Source organism: Schistocerca gregaria, chromosome 10 (genome assembly GCF_023897955.1).
Source record: "Schistocerca gregaria isolate iqSchGreg1 chromosome 10, iqSchGreg1.2, whole genome shotgun sequence".
Lineage (NCBI taxonomy): Eukaryota > Metazoa > Arthropoda > Insecta > Orthoptera > Acrididae > Schistocerca > Schistocerca gregaria.
Window position 1 is genome coordinate 152,154,248 of NC_064929.1, and position 19,646 is coordinate 152,173,893.

General features: G+C 44.8%; 1 protein-coding gene across 1 annotated transcript in view; it reads right to left on the reverse strand.

Moving 5' to 3' along the window:
• The window catches only part of LOC126293423 (unconventional myosin-Ia), a 693,376-nt gene that overhangs the window by 273,238 nt on the left and 400,492 nt on the right, over nucleotides 1-19,646 (reverse strand). Inside the window, exon 3 of the mRNA XM_049986646.1 lies at nucleotides 11,184-11,299. Within this exon, the coding sequence (XP_049842603.1) occupies nucleotides 11,184-11,299 (116 nt within the window). The remainder of the gene's footprint in view (nucleotides 1-11,183; nucleotides 11,300-19,646) is intronic.

Here is a 19,646-nt window from a genome sequence, read left to right on the forward strand (position 1 = left end):
CCCTTTGGTTGTAGTGTGAAATCGTGCTTCTTGGCAAATTTCTTGATTCTAGGTCAGTGAGACTTACAGGTGTTATACCGGAGCCAAGGTAGCCCCTGAGGGCCGGCAACCCACATTACACCACAGAGGACGAGGTTGTCTGTGCCCAAAGGCGTACCCAAAAGCACCATGGTAAACACCGGCTATTTACATACAAGGTAATGGAAACAGACGTTCTGAGCTCTACTTCCTGCAGGGGGAGGAGCTCGAGCCACGGCGTGCAGCAAGTATCACTACGCCGAAATCTGATCGCCTGGAGACAGCTGTTAAGGGGCTAGAACCTGGCCCAAAGTTCCGTTCAAGCCGGATGCCGACCTCGTGTACTGCAACCGTCGAAGATTACGTCTTCGTCTCCGAATTGGACTGTTGCTAGTGTGTGAGAGTGTTACCACGAACTTTTGTGGAAAATAAGAAGTGAACTATTGCTTGCCTCAATTAGGAGATTTTATTTTTCGTTATTGTTACCTTTCGTTTGTATGTTCAGTCATCAACCTTGTGAACTTCCATCAATAAAAGTTATGTTGTGGAAAATTGTGAATCGTCAGTCACAACAACAGGGGATAGGCAAAATAATGTGAACACCTGCACTTACTTGAGAATGCTTTATTAATAAGTATATGTCCGAAATACAGCTACGATTCCTCCCGGAATACTGGCATTGTATAATCTACAGTGGAATGTTGTGCCAATCTTCGATCAGGACCTCTTCTAACTCATATAGTGACGAGGGAGGGGGAAATCTCCTCCAGCGTCTGCACTCCAATGCCGCCCACGAGGGTTCGATAATGTTTGAGTTTGGGAACTCTGCAGGCCAGGTTCAAAAATGGTTCAAATCGCTCTGGACACTATGGGACTTAACATCTGAGGTCATCAGTCCCCTAGAACTTAGAACTACTAAAACCTAACTAACTTAAGGACATCACACACATCCATGCCCGAAGCAGGATTCGAACCTGCGACCGTGGCGGTCGCGCGGTTCCAGACTGAAGCGCTGCAGTTCAGTTGCATGCTCCTCATACCACGATTGTACTGTCCTGGCTGTGTGAATGGGTGCGTTATCGTCCTGAAATATGGCATCATTGTTGGGGAACAACATTTGAATCGTGCGGTTCACATGATCACCTAAAGTGTTCACATAATCGTTGGTTGTGATACGGCCTTCGAGATTAATGATGGGACCATCAGAATACCATGATATCTGTCTACGACTATCCATCCAAGATAACGTTCTGCACCCACAGTAGGTAAAAATCTTCAATCTAATCACTTATTTTATTTTATAGCTATGGTCGGTTCTTTCCTCAGCAAACTGTGGGGTGCTCGAGAGGTAAATGGTTTCCAGAAGTAAGAAACATAGCACCCTGATTTTCTTTACTCATGACTTTCAAGATGCCATGTCATGCTATGATTGTTGCATTGCGAAAAGTGTAGAAAATTTCATCTGTACAGTTCTAAGGCTACCAAATAGCTACAGACTGGTAAACTACGGCCAGTGTGGCAATACTTTCTCTCTTTCGAATAATGCCGAAAAAGTTGATAGACACAATATAACGATACTTCCGAAGATTCGCATTCTACCCGGACAGCAACAGATTTGTCACTTCGGCACCTGAAATTTTCCTTTGCGTTTTCGCGTTTCCGCATTTGTTAGCAGAATGTAATAGATGATAAAAACTGTGTGATGGACCGAGTCTCGAACTCGGCATCTTTGTCTTTCCCGGGCAAGTGCAAGATCACTTGCACGTGGCCGCTAAAGGCAAAGGTCCCGAGTTCGAGTCTCGGTCTGCCACACAGTTACAATCTGCCAGGAAGTTTCATATGAGCGCACACTCCGCTGCACAGTGAAAATTTCATTCTGGAAACATCCTCCAGGCTACGGATAAGCCATATCTCCGCAATATCCTTTCTTCCAGAAGTGCTAATCCCGCATGTTTCTCATGAGAACACCTGTAAAGTTTGGAAGGTAGGAGAGGAGGTAATGGCGGACGTAAATCTGTGAGAAGGAGTCGTGAGCCGTGCTTTGGACAGCTCAGGCGATAGAGCACATGCCGACGAAAGGCAAAGGTCCCGAGTTCGAGTCTCGGTACGCCACACGGTTTTAATCTGAAAGGAAGTTTCATATCAGTGCACACTCTGCTGCAGAGTGAATATTTCATTCTGGTAATAATTTCGAAATTAAAGTCCATTGATTAATGAGAAAAGGAAACTTCTACGACATGCTTTTGCATGATTACGGTAATACTTCTCTATTTATCGAAGTAACTTCCACGTCAGCTTATCGTAACAGTACACAAGCTCTTGATGATCTTCCTTCGGGAATTCTGTAGCTTGGTAGGGAAGCACACCGTAACGGCTCTAGCCTTGTTTTGTCACTGCTGAAATGGATCTAGTGTAATTTAGTAATAGTACCTCATATCAGAGGCACTCAAACGAAGACGAGACAGACAGAAAAAAAAATTGGCTGGGCGTGAGTAGGCGTCCCATCAATTATTATGCAAACAGTTGATCCAATATGGGAATCGAGGATCTCGTCAATTTTTGCCTGTTATACCGGCAATACATCGGTATATGGGATTCCAGGACTTTCGAGAATGTTTTAATTTCATGTATGTGAGTGGCTTGAAGACTTCTTAAGTAATAGAACCCAGTACGTTGTCCTCGATGGTGAGTGTTCATCGGAGGTGAGGGTATCATCTGGAGTGCCCCAGGGAAGTGTGGTAGGTCCACTGTTGTTTTATATCTACATAAATGATCTTTTAGATAGGGTGGATAGCAATGATTGCTGATGATGCTGTGGTGTACTGGAAGGTGTCGTCGTTGAGTGACTGTAGGAGGATACAAGATGACTTGGACAGGATTTGTGACTGGTGTAAAGAATGGCAGATAACTCTAAATATAGATAAATGTAAATTAATGCAGATGAATAGGAAAAAGAATCCTGTAATGTTTGAATACTCCATTAGTAGTGTAGCGCTTGACACAGTCACGTCGATTAAATATTTGGGCGTGACATTGCAGAGCGATATGAAGTGGGACAAGCATGTAATGGCAGCTGTGGGGAAGGCGGATAGTCGTCTTCGGTTCATTGGTAGAATTTTGGGAAGATGTGGTTCATATGTAAAGGAGACCGCTTATAAAACTCTAATACGACCTATTCTTGAGTACTGCTCGAGCGTTTGGGATCCCTATCAGGTCGGATTGAGGGAGGGCATAGAAGCAATTCAGAGGCGAGCAGCTAGATTTGTTACTTGTAGGTTTGATCATCACGCGAGTGTTACGGAAATGCTTCAGGAACTCGGGTGGGAGCCTCTGGAGGAAAGGAGGCGTTCTTTTCGTGAATCGCTACTGAGGAAATTTAGAGAAGCAGCATTTGAGGCTGACTGCAGTACAGTTTTACTGCCGCCAACTTACATTACGCGGAAAGACCACAAAGATAAGATATGAGAGATTAGGGCTCGTACAGAGGCATATAGGCAGTCATTTTTCCCTCGTTCTGTTTGCGAGTGGAACAGGGAGAGAAGATGCTAGTTGTGGTACGAGGTATCCTCCACCACGCACCGTATGGTGGATTGCGGAGTATATATGTAGATGTAAATGTAGAGATTAAAATCGGATAACAACTGAAAAAATATATATTGTTTTTTGCGCGATACACACAACTAGCCATAAATATTGCTACACCACGAAGATGACGTGATACAGACGCGAAATTTAACGGACAGGAAGAAGATGCTGTAATACGCAAATGATTAGCTTTTCAGAGCATTCACACAACGTTGGCGCAACGGCCTCGTATCACTAGCAGTCGAGATGACAGGCATCTTATCCGCATGGCTGTAACGGATCGTGCAGCCACGTCTCGGTCCCTGAGTCAACAGATGGGGACGTTTGCAAGACAACAACCATCTGCACGAACAGTTCGACGACGTTTCCAGCAGCATGGACTATCAGCTCGAAGATCACGGCCGCGGTTACCCTTGACGCTGCATCACAGACAGAAGCGCCTGCCATGGTGTACTCAATGACGAACCTGGGTGCACAAATGGCAAAATGTTATTTTTTCGGATGAATCCAGGTTCTGTTTACAGCATCACGATGGCCGCATCCATGTTTGGCGACATCCCGGTGAACGCACGTTGGAAGCGTGTATTCGTCATCGCCATAGTGGCGTACCATCCGGCATGATGGTATGGGGTGCCATTGGTTACAAGTCTCGGTCACCTCTTGTTCGCATTGACGGCACTTTGAACGGTGGACGTTACATTTCAGATGTGTTACGACCGTGAATCTAACCTTCATTCGATCCCTGCGAAACCCTACATTTCAGCAGGATAATGCACGACTGCATGTTGAAGGTCCTGTACGGGCCTTTCTGGATACAGAAAATGTTCTACAGCTGCCCTGGCCAGCACATTCTTCAGATCTCTCACCAATTGAAAACGTCTGGTCAATGGTGGACGAGCAACTGGTTCGTCACAATAGGCCATTCACTATTCTTGATTAACTGTGGTATCGTGTTGAAGCTGCATGGGCAGCTGTACCTGTACACGCCATCCAAGCTCTTTTTGACTCAATGCCCAGGCGTATCAAGGCAAATTACGGCCAGAGGTGGTTGTTCTGGGTACTGATTTCCCAGGATCTATGCACCCAAATTGCGTGAAAACGTAATCACATGTCAGTTCTAGTATCATATAGCTGTCCAATGAATAGCCGTTTATCATCTGCATTTCTTCTTGATGTAGCAATTGTAATGGCCAGTAGTGTAGTAAGTGGGTTATTTCCCCAACACCCATAAAAAAAATTAATAAATTTTATGCGTCGTGTAATATTTTGTGTAATGTAATATCTTGCTTAGACACCTTTTATTAACCTGACACTTTCCACATCATTACGAAGTGTCCTATTCATGATCTATGCCAGAAGTACTAATACGAGGGCTATCCACAAAGTACATTACGATTTGGAATTAAAAATAAACAAAGTATTGGAATTTTTTTATTATATACAGATGAAAGCCACACTTAAATACTACTTTTCTACATGGTGGCCACTTAAATTAAGGCACTTATCGTAGCGATGGACGAGATTGGAAATTCCTTCGTCGTAAAATTCGGCCCCCTGCGCTTTCAACCACGTTGCGATTTTCTCTTGGGACAGAAAAGGTGTGACTTTTGTGGATTTCCTGGAAAGAGGCACTACGATAAACTCTCAAAGGTATTACCATACTCTGCACAACCTCAGAAGAGCAATACAAAACAAGCGCAGGGAAAAGTTGGGCTCAAAGATCTTGCTGATTCACGACAACGCCCGGGCTCTCGCGGCAAATGCCACTCGTGAAGTTCTCGGATCTTTTAAGTGGGAGTTGTTTCCTCATCCGCCGTGCAGTCCCGACCTGGCACCGAGCGACTTCCACTTATTCCCAGCAATGAAGAAGTGACTGGCTGTGCAGCGTTTTGATGACGACGCACAGCTTCAAGAAGAGGTAACCACGAGGTTGAAGGCTCAGGCGGCTGAATTTTGAAAACGAAGGAATTTCCAAGCTCGTCCATCGCTACGATAAGTGCCTTAATTTAAATGGCAACTATGTAGGAATGTAGTATTTAAGTGTGGCTTTCATCTGCATATAATTTAAAAAAATTCCAATACTTTATTTATTTTTAATTCCAAAACGTAATGTACTTCGTGGATAGCCTTCGTATAATCTAATCTAATCTGAACGTTAGATATGGCAGCCATTAACGGGTACACCATTTTCACATGTGGGCTGCTGCAGAGGATTGGGAAGCGCGCCGCGCCTCTTAGCACGTGCGGGGGTGGGGGAGCGCCACTTGTCGCCAGCTGTTGTCTGGCGATCAGCAGGCGGGAGGAGTTTTTAATCTCGCCAGTGCTAAATGAGCGCCAATGTCCCGATATTAATCCGCCGGCGGGAGGCGGGAATCTGCATCGCTGGCTGACTGCCTTTTGTTCCGCGGAGGCGGCGGCGACGACGGGTAGGAATTATACAGCCAACTCTGGAGGCTGCCAGATGGGGGAGGGTGGAGAAGTTCCAGGCTCCTCAGTCCAGCGTGGCCAGTTACTGCCGTGCCACGACACGGCGCAACGGTGTGTATTCCTACACTGAGATGACAAAAACACACAGAATACCTCCTAGTATACAGGGTGGTCCACTTACCGGGACAAATATCTCACGAAATAGGTGTCAAACGAAAAAAACTACAAAGAAAAAAACTTGCTAGCTTGAAGGGGGAAACCAGATGGCGCTATGGTTGGCCCGCTGGATGGCGCTGCCATAGGTCAAACGTATACAACAACTTTTTTAAAAATAGGAACCCCCATTTTTATTAGATATTGGTGTAGTACGTAAAGATATATGAATGTTTTAGTTGGTCCACTTTTTTCGCTTTGTGACAGATGGCTCTGTAATAGTCACTAACATGTGGCTCACAATTTTAGACGAACAGTTGGTAACAAGTAGGTTTTTTAAACTAAAATCTAGAACTTAGGAACGTTTCAACATTTTATTTCGGCTGTTCCAGTGTGATACATCTACACTCCTGGAAATTGAAATAAGAACACCGTGAATTCATTGTCCCAGGAAGGGGAAACTTTATTGACACATTCCTGGGGTCAGATACATCACATAATCACACTGACAGAACCACAGGCACATAGACACAGGCAACAGAGCATGCACAATGTCGGCACTAGTACAGTGTATATCCACCTTTCGCAGCAATGCAGGCTGCTATTCTCCCATGGAGACGATCGTAGAGATGCTGGATGTAGTCCTGTGGAACGGCTTGCCATGCCATTTCCACCTGGCGCCTCAGTTGGACCAGCGTTCGTGCTGGACGTGCAGACCGCGTGAGACGACGCTTCATCCAGTCCCAAACATGCTCAATGGGGGACAGATCCGGAGATCTTGCTGGCCAGGGCAGTTGACTTACACCTTCTAGAGCACGTTGGGTGGCACGGGATACATGCGGACGTGCATTGTCCTGTTGGAACAGCAAGTTCCTTTGCCGGTCTAGGAATGGTAGAACGATGGGTTCGATGACGGTTTGGATGTACCGTGCACTATTCAGTGTCCCCTCGACGATCACCAGAGGTGTACGGCCAGTGTAGGAGATCGCTCCCCACACCATGATGCCGGGTGTTGGCCCTGTGTGCCTCGGTCGTATGCAGTCCTGATTGTGGCGCTCACCTGCACGGCGCCAAACACGCATACGACCATCATTGGCACCAAGGCAGAAGCGACTCTCATCGCTGAAGACGACACGTCTCCATTCGTCCCTCCATTCACGCCTGTCGCGACACCACTGGAGGCGGGCTGCACGATGTTGGGGCGTGAGCGGAAGACGGCCTAACGGTGTGCGGGACCGTAGCCCAGCTTCATGGAGACGGTTGCGAATGGTCCTCGCCGATACCCCAGGAGCAACAGTGTCCCTAATTTGCTGGGAAGTGGCGGTGCAGGATCCTACGGTCTTGGCGTGCATCCGTGCGTCGCTGCGGTCCGGTCCCAGGTCGACGGGCACGTGCACCTTCCGCCGACCACTGGCGACAACATCGATGTACTGTGAAGACCTCACGCCACACGTGTTGAGCAATTCGGCGGTACGTCCACCCGGCCTCCCGCATGCCCACTATACGCCCTCGCTCAAAGTCCGTCAACTGCACATACGGTTCACGTCCACGCTGTCGCGGCATGCTACCAGTGTTAAAGACTGCGATGGAGCTCCGTATGCCACGGCAAACTGGCTGACACTGACGGCGGCGGTGCACAAATGCTGCGCAGCTAGCGCCATTCGACGGCCAACACCGCGGTTCCTGGTGTGTCCGCTGTGCCGTGCGTGTGATCATTGCTTGTACAGCCCTCTCGCAGTGTCCGGAGCAAGTATGGTGGGTCTGACACACTGGTGTCAATGTGTTCTTTTTTCCATTTCCAGGAGTGTACATTTGTGAACTTATCATTTCTGAGAACGCATGCTGTTACAGCGTAATTACCTGTAAATACCACATTAATGCAATAAATGCTCAAAATGATGTCCGTCAACGTCAATGCATTTGGCAGTACGTGTAACGACATTCCTCTCAACAGCGAGTAGTTCGCCTTCCGTAATGTTCGCACATGCATCGACAATGCGCTGACGCATGTTGTCAGGCGTTGTCGGTGGATCACGATAGCAAATATCCTTCAACTTTCCCCACAGAAAGAAATCCGGGGACATCAGATCTGGTGAACGTGCGGGCCACGGTATGGTGCTTCGACAACCAATTTACCTGTCAGGAAATATGCTATTCAATACCGCTTCCACCGCACGCGACCTATGTGTTGGATATCCATCATGTTGGAAATACATCGCCATTCTGTCACGCAGTGAAACGTCTTGTAGTAACATCGGTAGAATATTACCTGGGAAATCAGCATATGTTGCACCATTTAGATTACCACCGATAAAATGGGGGACTATTGTCCTTCCTCCCGTAATACCACACCATATATTAACCCGCCAAGGTGGCTGATGTTCCACTTGTCGCAACCATCGTGGATTTTCTGTTGCCCAGTAGCGCATATTATGTCGGTTTACGTTACCGCTGTTGCTGAATGAGGCTTCGTCGCTAAATACAAGGCGAGGAAAAAAGCTGTCATCTTCACGTAATTTCTCTTGTGCCCAGTGGCAGAACTGTACACGACTTTCAAAGCCGTCGCCACGGAATTCCTGGTGCATAGAAATATGGTACGGGTGCAATCGATGTTGATGTAGCATTCTGAACACCGACTTTTTTCAGATCCCCGATTCTCGCGCAATTTGTCTGCTACTGATGTGCGGATTAGCCGCGACAGCAGCTAAACACCTACTTGGGCATCATCATTTGTTGTAGGTCGTGGTTGACGTTTCACGTGTGGCTGAACTCTTCCTGTTTCCTTAAATAACGTAACTATCCGGCGAACGATCCGGTCACTTGGATGATGTCGTCGAGGATACCGAGCAGCATACATTGCACATGCCCGTTGTGCATTTTGATCACAATAGGCATACATCAACACGATATCGACCTTTTCCGCAATTGGTAAACGGTCCACTTTAACACGGGTAATGTATCACGAAGCAAATACCGTCCGCACTGGCGGAATGTTACGTGAGGCCACGTACTTATACGTTTGTCACTATTACAGCGACATCTATCACAAAGCGAAAAAAGTGGTCCAACTAAAACATTCATATTTATTTACGTACTGAACGAATATGTAATAAAAATGGTGGTTCCTATTTTTAAAAAACGCTGTTGATATCCGTTTGACCTATGGTAGCCCCACCTAGCGGGCCAACCATAGCGCCATCTGGTTTCCCCCTTTAAGCTAGACGAGTTTCGTTCTTTGTAGTTTTTTCGTTTGACTCTCATTTCGTGAGATTTTTGGCCCGGTCACGATCAATGGACCACGCTGTAGTGACGGATCTCCTTTTGCCCAGCGTAGTGTCGCAAATCGGCGTGGCACGGATTCAACGTGTCTTTCAAGTCCCCAGCAGAAATACTGAGCCAATCTACCTGTAGGATGATGATGATGAGGTTCCATACTCCAACGAGCGTAGGCGCCGCTGCGGGCGATCCGCACCGCCGACTAGGCAAGGTCCTATGGGGGGTAATTTCCCATTGCCTCCTCCGACCGTAAGGGGATGAATGATGGTGATGAAGACGACACAACAACACCCAGGCATCTCGAGGCAGGGAAAATGCCTGACCCCGTCGGGAATCGAACCTGGGACCCCGTGCGCGGGAAGCGAGAAGCGCTACCTGTATAGCGGTTCAGAATTGCGGAAGAACTGCCAGTGCAGGTTTTTGTAGACGAAATGTCCGCTCGATAATGTCCCAAGTCGGGCGACCGGCGTGACCAAATCATTCGCTCGAATTGTGCAGAATTATCTTCAAACCAATCACGAACAACCGTGGCCCGGTGACAAGGCTCAGTTTCATCCATAACAACTCCATCTTTGCTTGGCAACGTGAAGTCCACGAACGGCTGCAAATGATGACCAAGTAGTTGAACATGACTATTTCAGTCAGTAATGGCTTCAATTGGGTCAGAAGACCCAGTCCATTCCATGCAAACGCAGTCCAGCACAGTGCCCTGTTAGTCAGTATTCTGGGATGTGGCTGGAATGATCATTTAAAACAAAAAAAGTTAAGTAAATATGGGATCTAAATTGCATACCTTCAGAGCTATGCGCAATTCTTGATCTTAGATACTGTGGAACAAATCTCTTCTACAGCAAGGTCTTTGCTTTCCATATTTTTGGAAGTGGTAGTATAGAACAAAACAAGGAAAAAAATCTCCAGTAAACTTATGCTCTGAAATGCACACATTAAGAGCTATGGGCACTCTTTCGTCTTCATTCCGTGGAAACACGACTCTTCTAATGAACAAGTGCTCGTAATTTTTAAGGTAAGCATTTTAGAGTACTTTTTTTTCTTGTTTTGGCCCATACTACCACTCCCCAAAAACGTAGAAAGCAAGGAGATTGCAGCGACGAGATTTGTTTAACAGCTCTTAAAGTATGCGTTTTACAGCTCATGTTTGCTTGACTTTTTTGTTTCGAATGATCATTTCAGTCATATCCCTCAATATTGACCACCACTTCTGAAACACCCTCTATGATAGGGAAATATGGTTAGCACGCAGGAATGTTGTATTTAAGGCTTCTCGGCTTACGATTAGATACTGCTACAGAATCTGAATTTGAAATAACAATAAACAAGACTCAAGGTCAGTGAGAAGGGAGGAAAGGACAGAAAAAGAGGGGATAAGGTGGACAGAACGATAGAAGGATATGGATAGAGAGGTGGGGGAGAAGGTAGAGAGAGAGAGGAAGGAAGAGGAGATGGATATAGACAGGAGGGAGAAGGACATCAGAACGTATATCCAATGTACATATAGGAAAGGCACGCTTTCTCTTTTCTTTCTTTTCCATTTGACCAGGTGGAAGGTGGAGCCATAGAAACGTTTGGCTGGAAACAGCTAGCAAATAATAAAAATAACAAAGTAAGCGTATGTGTCCGACGCTGATCGATCTTTCCCTACAAGTGTCAGTGTGTCAGTAAGGAAATGTTAACAGCTAGGTGGAGGAGTTGGGTGAGAGACTTACACGTGCGGCGGCAGCTGGTGGGGTCCGTGGCAGAGGTACGCCCTGGCCACGTCTGGAGAGTAGAGCGCCAGCTTCTTGTACGGGTTCACCGACACCAGCACGTTCCCGATGTACGTCTGCAACACAAACGCAGCAGGGTCACAAAATGATTTTCCAAATTTTGTTACGTACGCATAGCCCGGAATGTACAGTGATACATCACGAAAACCTTCAGTGACAACTGCAAAACTGTTGTACTGTTTCAATAAAATCATGTTGTTGTTGTTTTCAGTTTGAAGACTGGTCTGACGAAGGTGCACGCCTTTTCATCTCCCAGTAACTACTCCACCTTACAACCATTTGAAAAATGGTAAAATGTGTGTGACGTCTTATGGGACTTAACTGTTAAGGTCACCAGTCCCTACGCTTACACACTACTTAACCTAAATTATCCTAAGGACAAACACACACACCCATGCCCGAGGGAGGACTGGAAACTCCGCCGGGACCAGCCGCACAGTCCATGACTGCAGCGCCGGAGACCGCTTGGCTACTCCCGCGCACAACCATTTGAACCTACTTATTGTGTTCATCCCATGGTCTCCCCTACAACTTTTACTGGTACGTTTTCCTATATTACCAAATTAACAGTTACTTCATGCCGTAGGACGTGTCGCATCAGTTCATCCTTCTTTCTCTCAAGTTGTGCAATAACAAGCTTACATTATGGAGACGCTTTGGAAACTCAAATGAGTATCCCTGGAGGGAAGGAGACGTCCTTTTCGAGGAATACTGTTGAGAAAATTTCTGTCAAAAAAAAGACTTTGGTCTGGCTAAAATAATTTAAAAATGGATTAAAAATCAACTTTGGCCACAATAAAACGTATATTTGCAATGATTTCCGGTTTCGGTTACAATGGGACTCTTTTCGAGCAGTTGGCGTTCGTGGAGTCATAGCACCAGCTCCGTTCATTAATACCAGAAACTGAGTCCGCCTTGATGCAAAACACCGTGTCACTTGTTTATTTCTTTATTATCCCAAACTAGTTACGGCAACAAATATCACCATCATAAGTGTTTTTATTATTTTTTATTTTAATCTAAAACTCGTAGAAAAAGGTATGGTTGTGCATACACTGTGAAACATTATTAACAATCGTCTTTTGAAATATAGTTTATATTGATACTTTCATACTACTTTATTTATTGTATGCTACAGCATGTTTTAAGGTATTATTGGCGCTGTTTTTGACATATTTTCTGTGCTTTTTTTCTGTTGCCGCCTTTTTAACTTAGCGAACACCATGCCATCTGCAACCATGTGAGCAGTTGTTAGTAAACAAATACACAAAGGTGAAATTCGTATGTCAGCAGTATATACTTGGGATTACGGTAATGTTGTGGAAACTGGTTATTTTGGTGTGTTTTTAGCTGTTGCTTAGCTATTCGTGTACTCACGTTCACTGGATGGTGTGTGAAAATAGTTCCGGGATCTGCAGCGACCTCTTCCTTATGTTTATGTGGGGCGGTAGTGGTCCCTGGTAGCCGCTGATGTCTTTACTTTGTTGTTGTGGTTGTTGCTGTGGCCGTTCATCAATATTGCCTATCGGTTGTGTAGTGCTTCGGTGTGCCTGCGAGGAGGGCAACCCGCGGCTGCAGGATGTCAGTTTGGTAGCCGACTCTCTAGGCGCCGTGATGTATGGTGGAGAAGGCCACAGCACTAATGCACACTAACACTAATGATACACTACTGGCCATTAAAATTGCTACACCAAGAAGGAATGTATATGATAAACGGGTATTCATTGGACAAATATATTATACTAGAACTGACATGTGATTACATTTTCACGCAATTTGGGTGCATAGATCCTGAGAAATCAGTATCCAGAACAACCACCTCAGGCCGTAATTACGGCCTTGATAGGCCTGGGCATTGAGTCAAACAGAGCTTGGATGACGTTTACAGGTACAGCTGCCCATGCATCTTCTAAAGTATACCACAGTTCATCGAGAGTAATGACTGGTGTATTTTGATGAGCCAGTTGCTCGGCCACCATTGACCAGACGTTTTCAATTAGTGAGAGATCAGGAGAATGTGCTGGCCAGGGCAGCAGTCGAACATTTTCTGTATCCAGAAAGGCCCGTACAGGAACAGCAATATGCGGTAGTGCATTATCCTGCTGCAGTGTAGGGTTTCGCAGGGATCGAATGAAGGGTAGAGCCACGGGTCGTAACACATCTGAAATGTAACGTCCACTGTTCAAAGTGGCGTCAATGCGAACAAGAGGTGACCGAGACGTTTAACCATACCATCACGCCGGGTGATACGCCAGTATGGCGATGACGAATACACGCTTCCAATGTGCGTGCACCGCGATGTCGCCAAACACGGATCCGACCATCGTGATGCTGTAAACAGAACCAGTATTCATCCGAAAAAAATCACCCAGGTTCGTCGTCGAGTACACCATCGCAGGCGATCCTGTCTGTGATGCAGCATTAAGGGTAACCGCAGCCACGGTCTCCGAGTTGGTAGTCCATGCTGCTCCAAACGTCGTCGAACTGTTCGTGCAGATGGTTGTTGTCTTGCAAACGTGCCCAACTGTTGACGCAGGGATCGAGACGTGGCTGCACAAATTCGTTACAGCTATGCGGATTAGATGCCTGTCATCTCGACTGCTAGTGATACGAGGCCGTTGGGATCCAGCAAGGCGTTCCGTATTACCCTCCTGTACCCACCTATTCCATATTCTGCTAACAGTCATTGGATTTCGACCAACGCGAGCAGCAATGTCGCGATACGCTAAACCGCAATCGCGATAGGCTGTAATCCGATCTTTATCAAAGTCGGAAACGCATTTCTCCTCCTTACACGAGGCATCACCCCAATGTTTCACCGGACAACGCCGGTCAACTGCTGTTTGTGTATGAGATCAGTTAGAAACTTTCCTCATGTCAGCACGTTGTAGGTGTCGCCACCGGCTCCAACCCTGTGTGCATGGTCTGCAAAGCTAATCATTTGCATATAACAGCATCTGCTTCCTGTCGGTTAAATTTCGCTTCTGTAGCACGTCATCTTTGCGGTGTAGTAATTTTAATTAAGGAAGCAAAAAAAGTCATTTGAGAAGGCAAACAACAAAATAGGAATACGTCTCAGCTTTCTTTGCTATATGTCCTTAATAGCACCACAACTGTGTCCTTTTATTGCCAGCTTCAATTTGGGGAACAACCAGAAGTCGGCTGCAGCCACATCCGGCGAATACGGCGGGTGATGTAGGACTGTGATCCAATCGCTGGCCAAGCATTCACGCGCAGTCCTCGCTTTGTGGGATGACGTGTCGTCAGGGAGGAACCTTCCTCTCGGTATTCTGGTCGAAGTCGACGGATTCTTGGCCACAAACGCTAGAGGACCAAAAAAGCTTGATGTTGCTTTACCGCTCCATTGCCATTTTCAGACGCGTATATACCATGTATAACTTCCAAAAAACAGTAGTCACGTAGGTGAATCAATATTTATTATATAAATTGCTTTTAAAACATATAATGTAGACAACCACAATGTAAAATAAGCAAATAATATTCACTAAACATATACTTAATTTGTCCTATCTTTAAAACCATAATTTTCCGCGGAAGGCACAATAATGCTTTACGTGGTATAAACAACTTCTGAAAATTTCGAGGTAAAGCAATCGAAAATGATGGAAGCTTGCGACCTCTCATCAGGTAACGATGCTACTTCCTTGACATCCTTTGCATTCTCAGTTGCCACAGATCATTTTTATATTTTCATTATATAAAATTGAGCCATGATTTTTTTCTCGTTTCACATTAATAAGGTCCGCAACTCGTGGTCTAGCAGTAGCGTTCTCGCTTCCCGAGCACGTGGTCCCGGGTTAGATTCCCTTGCGGGGACAGGGATTTTCACCTGCCTCGAGATGACTGGTGTTGTTGTGTCGTCTCCATCATCACCATTCATCCCCATTACGGTCGGAGGAAGGCCACGACAAACCTCCGCCATTAGGACCTTGCCTAGTAAGGCGGTGCTGGTCTCCCGCATCGTTCCTCTACGCTATGTCAAGGAGTATGGGACTTCACCATCATCACCCAGCGAGGTTAGGATGCCTGCTGCAGCAACACTAGCGCTTTGACTTTATGTATAGCTGTTTTTCAAAACTTCAAGGATCGTAACACCGCAACTCGCCACGAGATAGCACTGCAGTTTCGAATTTCGCACAAGCAGTCCTAACGGAACTGGGACACACTGCCGTTACAAACAGCTCATGACCATCTTTCACTCTCACTCTTTGAATCATTTGCGAGAGCGAAATGAGAATATTGTACCGACAGACTGTTGGATAATAGTCCAGTGAATGCAGAACGAGTCTTCATGTGACTGATTCCGGATAACAGTGCATTAAGCACGGATCCTTCCAGAAGGACTATACCAAGAGAAGATCGTAGAATTATCCGTCTCGATCCGAGGAATATGCAGATGGCAACAGCTGAGTTCTGGACGGAGTTTACAGGTAAACTGTCCGCACTAACTATCGGGAACAAATGGCTCAAATGGCTCTGAGCACTATGGGACTCAACTGCTGTGGTCATTAGTCCCCTAGAACTTAGAACTACTTAAACCTAACCACCATAAGGACATCACACACATCCATGCCCGAGGCAGGATTCGAACCTGCGACCGTAGCAGTCGCACGGTTCCGGACTGCGCGCCTAGAACCGCGAGACCACCGCGGCCGGCTATCGGGAACAGACTGCTAGAAATTGGAGTAAGATCTTGTTGAGTTCGCAAGTGTCGCTTACCAGTGACACCATACCGCAGACAGCATATACTTCCCTGGTGCAGAACAACAGTCAACTAGGACATTGGGTAGGATCATGTGTTGTTCAGTGATAGTCTCGCTTCAGTGTGTGGCGGGCACAACGCCGCCGGGGTGTTCGTACAATATCTGGTGAATGGTTACAGGAAGCACCAATTATCAAGGCTCGTACGTCTTTAACTCCTGGATTTATGGCGAGGGAAGCTAGTGGGTATTACAGCGTCAGGCCTGTTTCTACCATTAGACAACTCTAGGCGGCCATCTAGGGCGGCAAAGGGCGCAAAAAACTGGGCAAATCGGGAGAAAAAAAAAACTGAGAAAGAGGGGAAAATTTAAACAATGACTTTCACTCTGATTCTGTCTAACAAAAAAAAAAAAAAAAAAAAATCTTAAGCCAAAAAGTTACTGCCGGCCGGTGTGGCCGAGCGGTTCTAGGCGCTTCAGTCTGTGACCGAGCGACCGCTACGGTCGCAGGTTCGAATCCTGTCTCCGGCATGGATGTGTCTGATGTCCTTAGGTTAGTTAGGTTTAAGTAGTTAGGTTTAAGTAGTTCTAAGTTCTAGGGGACTGATGACCTCAGATGTTAAGTCCCATAGTGCTCAGAGGCATTTGACACATTTGCTACTCGAGGAGTAGCAATTTAGGTCTTTTGTAGCAACTGAAGGCTTTATCGTACTGACCTAGGGTACTGACTAATTCATTTCGCGATGTCCTAACTTTGGTGCTAAACTGTTGTGTCAGGTGTGGAATGGTGTCTGCAGTTTCTGTCTGTCTGCAGCTACGTGGAGATCTTCTGCGAAGAAACGCAGTGGAACTGTAGCGCTCGTCAAATCAAATGGCTCTGAGCACTATGGGACTTAACATCTAAGGTCATCAGTCACCTAGAACTTAGAACTACTTAAACCTAACTAACCTAAGGACATCACACACACCTATGCCCGAGGCAGGATTCTAACCTGCGACCGTAGCGGTCGCGCGGTTCCAAACTGTAGCGCTTAGAACCGCTCGGCCACTCCGGATGGCAGAGCCATTTTGAAACAAAAATTTACTGCACAGCAGTAGGAACATTGCAAGTCCAGTAACTTAGGCCGAAAGAAACAATTTAATGAAAAATGTACTTAATAAATGTTTTTTTTAGTTAGGGATATAATGATCACATTCAGAAACTCAATGGCCGATGAGTGGTCGCCCGTCCTTAATTTAGGACCACGGACTATACGGAAGTGAAAGAACCAGTGCCTTTACACAAACACAACATCCATGCCTCACCGAGATTCGAACCTGGACTCATCTCGGATGAATAGTCAAAAGCCAATCGCTTTGACCTCTGCGCCACTGGGGTGGCTAATAAATGTTGTACAACTCTCAATAGAAAATGCAAACCAGGCGTCATTTGTTTATTAAATTTCAGGAAAATGTATGCTGAAAAAGATGAGATTTATTCCTCATTCTAAAAATATTCCAGTTAAAAGAGAAACTAAATAACACCACGATTATGCATATGACGTAGTTGATGCTTCGCCATGTCTCTCACCAGTTCAGCATAATTTCTAAATTCAAGGAAACATTCATGTGCACCAGAAAATAGCTCCACACATTTATTAGCCCGTTTCCTTGCAAATAAATAAAATAAGTAGTTGATACTAAATTTCGTTTCGCTAATATATTCGTTTGGGGTTAGGACACGTAAAGGCGCCAGAGAGGGAGTTCTAACATTGCGGTTGACAATTGAAAGCAAGACCGAAGGAAAATCAAGATACTTTCACAGGATTTGTCAACCTGGAAAAAGCATTTGCAAATGTAAAACGATGCAAGATGTTTGGAATTCTGAGGAAAATATCGGTAAGATATAGGAAAAGAAATAAAAATACGGCATTTCAGTCTTTGATCGCTATTTTTTTTATTTTCAACGACCGGTTTCAGGCTAGCTACCCATCTTCAGATCTGTTAGATAAAGTTAAAAATACAATTAACAAGAGAGACATAGTTACTGATAGAACTATCTTAGTTTGCAAAAATAAATTTTGGAATGTATTAAATGCCAATATACAACATACTGCAGTTACAGAGTAACCTGTCAGTACATAACTATTGGTTCGCTGTCATAACTAAAGTAATTTTTTTTTATAACCTGTTGAAACCTTGTATCGCAGTTTGCAGAAACCTGATTGGTAAAAGTAAAAAGTGCCCCCTATCTGTAAGAATTGTACATATGTACTAAGATGTTATTTACACTAATTTAAAAATTTGTTTAAAAAATTAAAAATATAATGAAAAAATATACATATTCTTTCGAAAATGTGCGTTTCCTTTTCCTTGTATTGATTGCTGGTGCAGAGGACTTCCCTACGTCAGAACGTATACAGCGCCACACTCAAAAATTTTTTAAATAAGTGTAAATTATTTCAGTTCATGATCCACTCAAAAAAGATTATTCATATGTTATTTCTTTAAAAATTGTCTTATTTTTAAGAAGTATATTCGCCATTAAGATATATGGTGAAAAAAACATCTTAGTACATATGTACAATTCTCACAGTTAGAGGATACTTTTTCCTTTTACCAGTCAGGTTTCTCCAAACTGTGATATAAGGTTTTAACAGATTACAAAAAAAAAAAAAAAAAAAAATTATGACAGCGAACCAATAGTTCTGTACTGATAGGTTACTCTGTAACTGCAGTACATGGTATGTTGGCATTTAATACATTCCAAAATTTCTTTTTGTAAACTAAGATAGTTCTATCAGTAACTATATCTCTCTTGTTAATTGTATTTTTAACTTTATTTAACAGATCTGAAGAAGGGCAGCTAGCCTGAAACCGGTAATTGAAAATTAAAAAAATAGCGATCAAAGACTGAAATGCCATACTATTACTTAAAGAACGATCGCGGCATTCCCAATAAGACAATCATGTCTCGTTTTGATAAATATAGGAAAAGACCGGTAATCTATACTGCTATGTATAGACAAGTTGCTGTTTAACGTTGTTACCAAAAATCTCGAAAAATTCTTGACCGATATACTTCAAAATTTTACATGATACTAAAAAAACGATCAGACGGGTATAGGCTCCACATATTTAAAATATACATTTCATTTACGTATATGTATAGTGTGGTTCAGCTGCCCCTACCTATGGGTTTGTTACAACCCGCAACACCTGTAAATAACAAATGCAAGATTTTCATATTGTTTCGTTCTAGTATATGTGCGAACTATTAGTCCTACATAAAAAATGAACCTTCTTGTAGGAAAGTTAATCATCACCATCAGAGTTCTGCCAAGAGGCAGGTTCTCACATGGTAGTTCTCCAGGCTGCCCGGTCTTCCGCTATCCTCTTCAGGTCTGCATAATTTCCTCTTCCCTTTACGTCCTCTATCACCTTGTATCTCCTTCTTCCTCTCAGTCTTCTCCCACAAACCAATCCTTCCAAAGCATCTGCTAGCAAGCACTCCCTTCTCAGTGAATGTCCCAATCAGTTCTTCTTCCTTTCTCTTATAACCTTCAGCAGACATCTTCTCTCACTAACCCTTTCCAATACTCATTCTTTGCTCACTCTTTACACCCGACTTATTCTCTCCATTATCCTCCACATCCACATCTCAAATGCTTCTAACCTATTTCCCATCCTCTCGTCTCAGGGT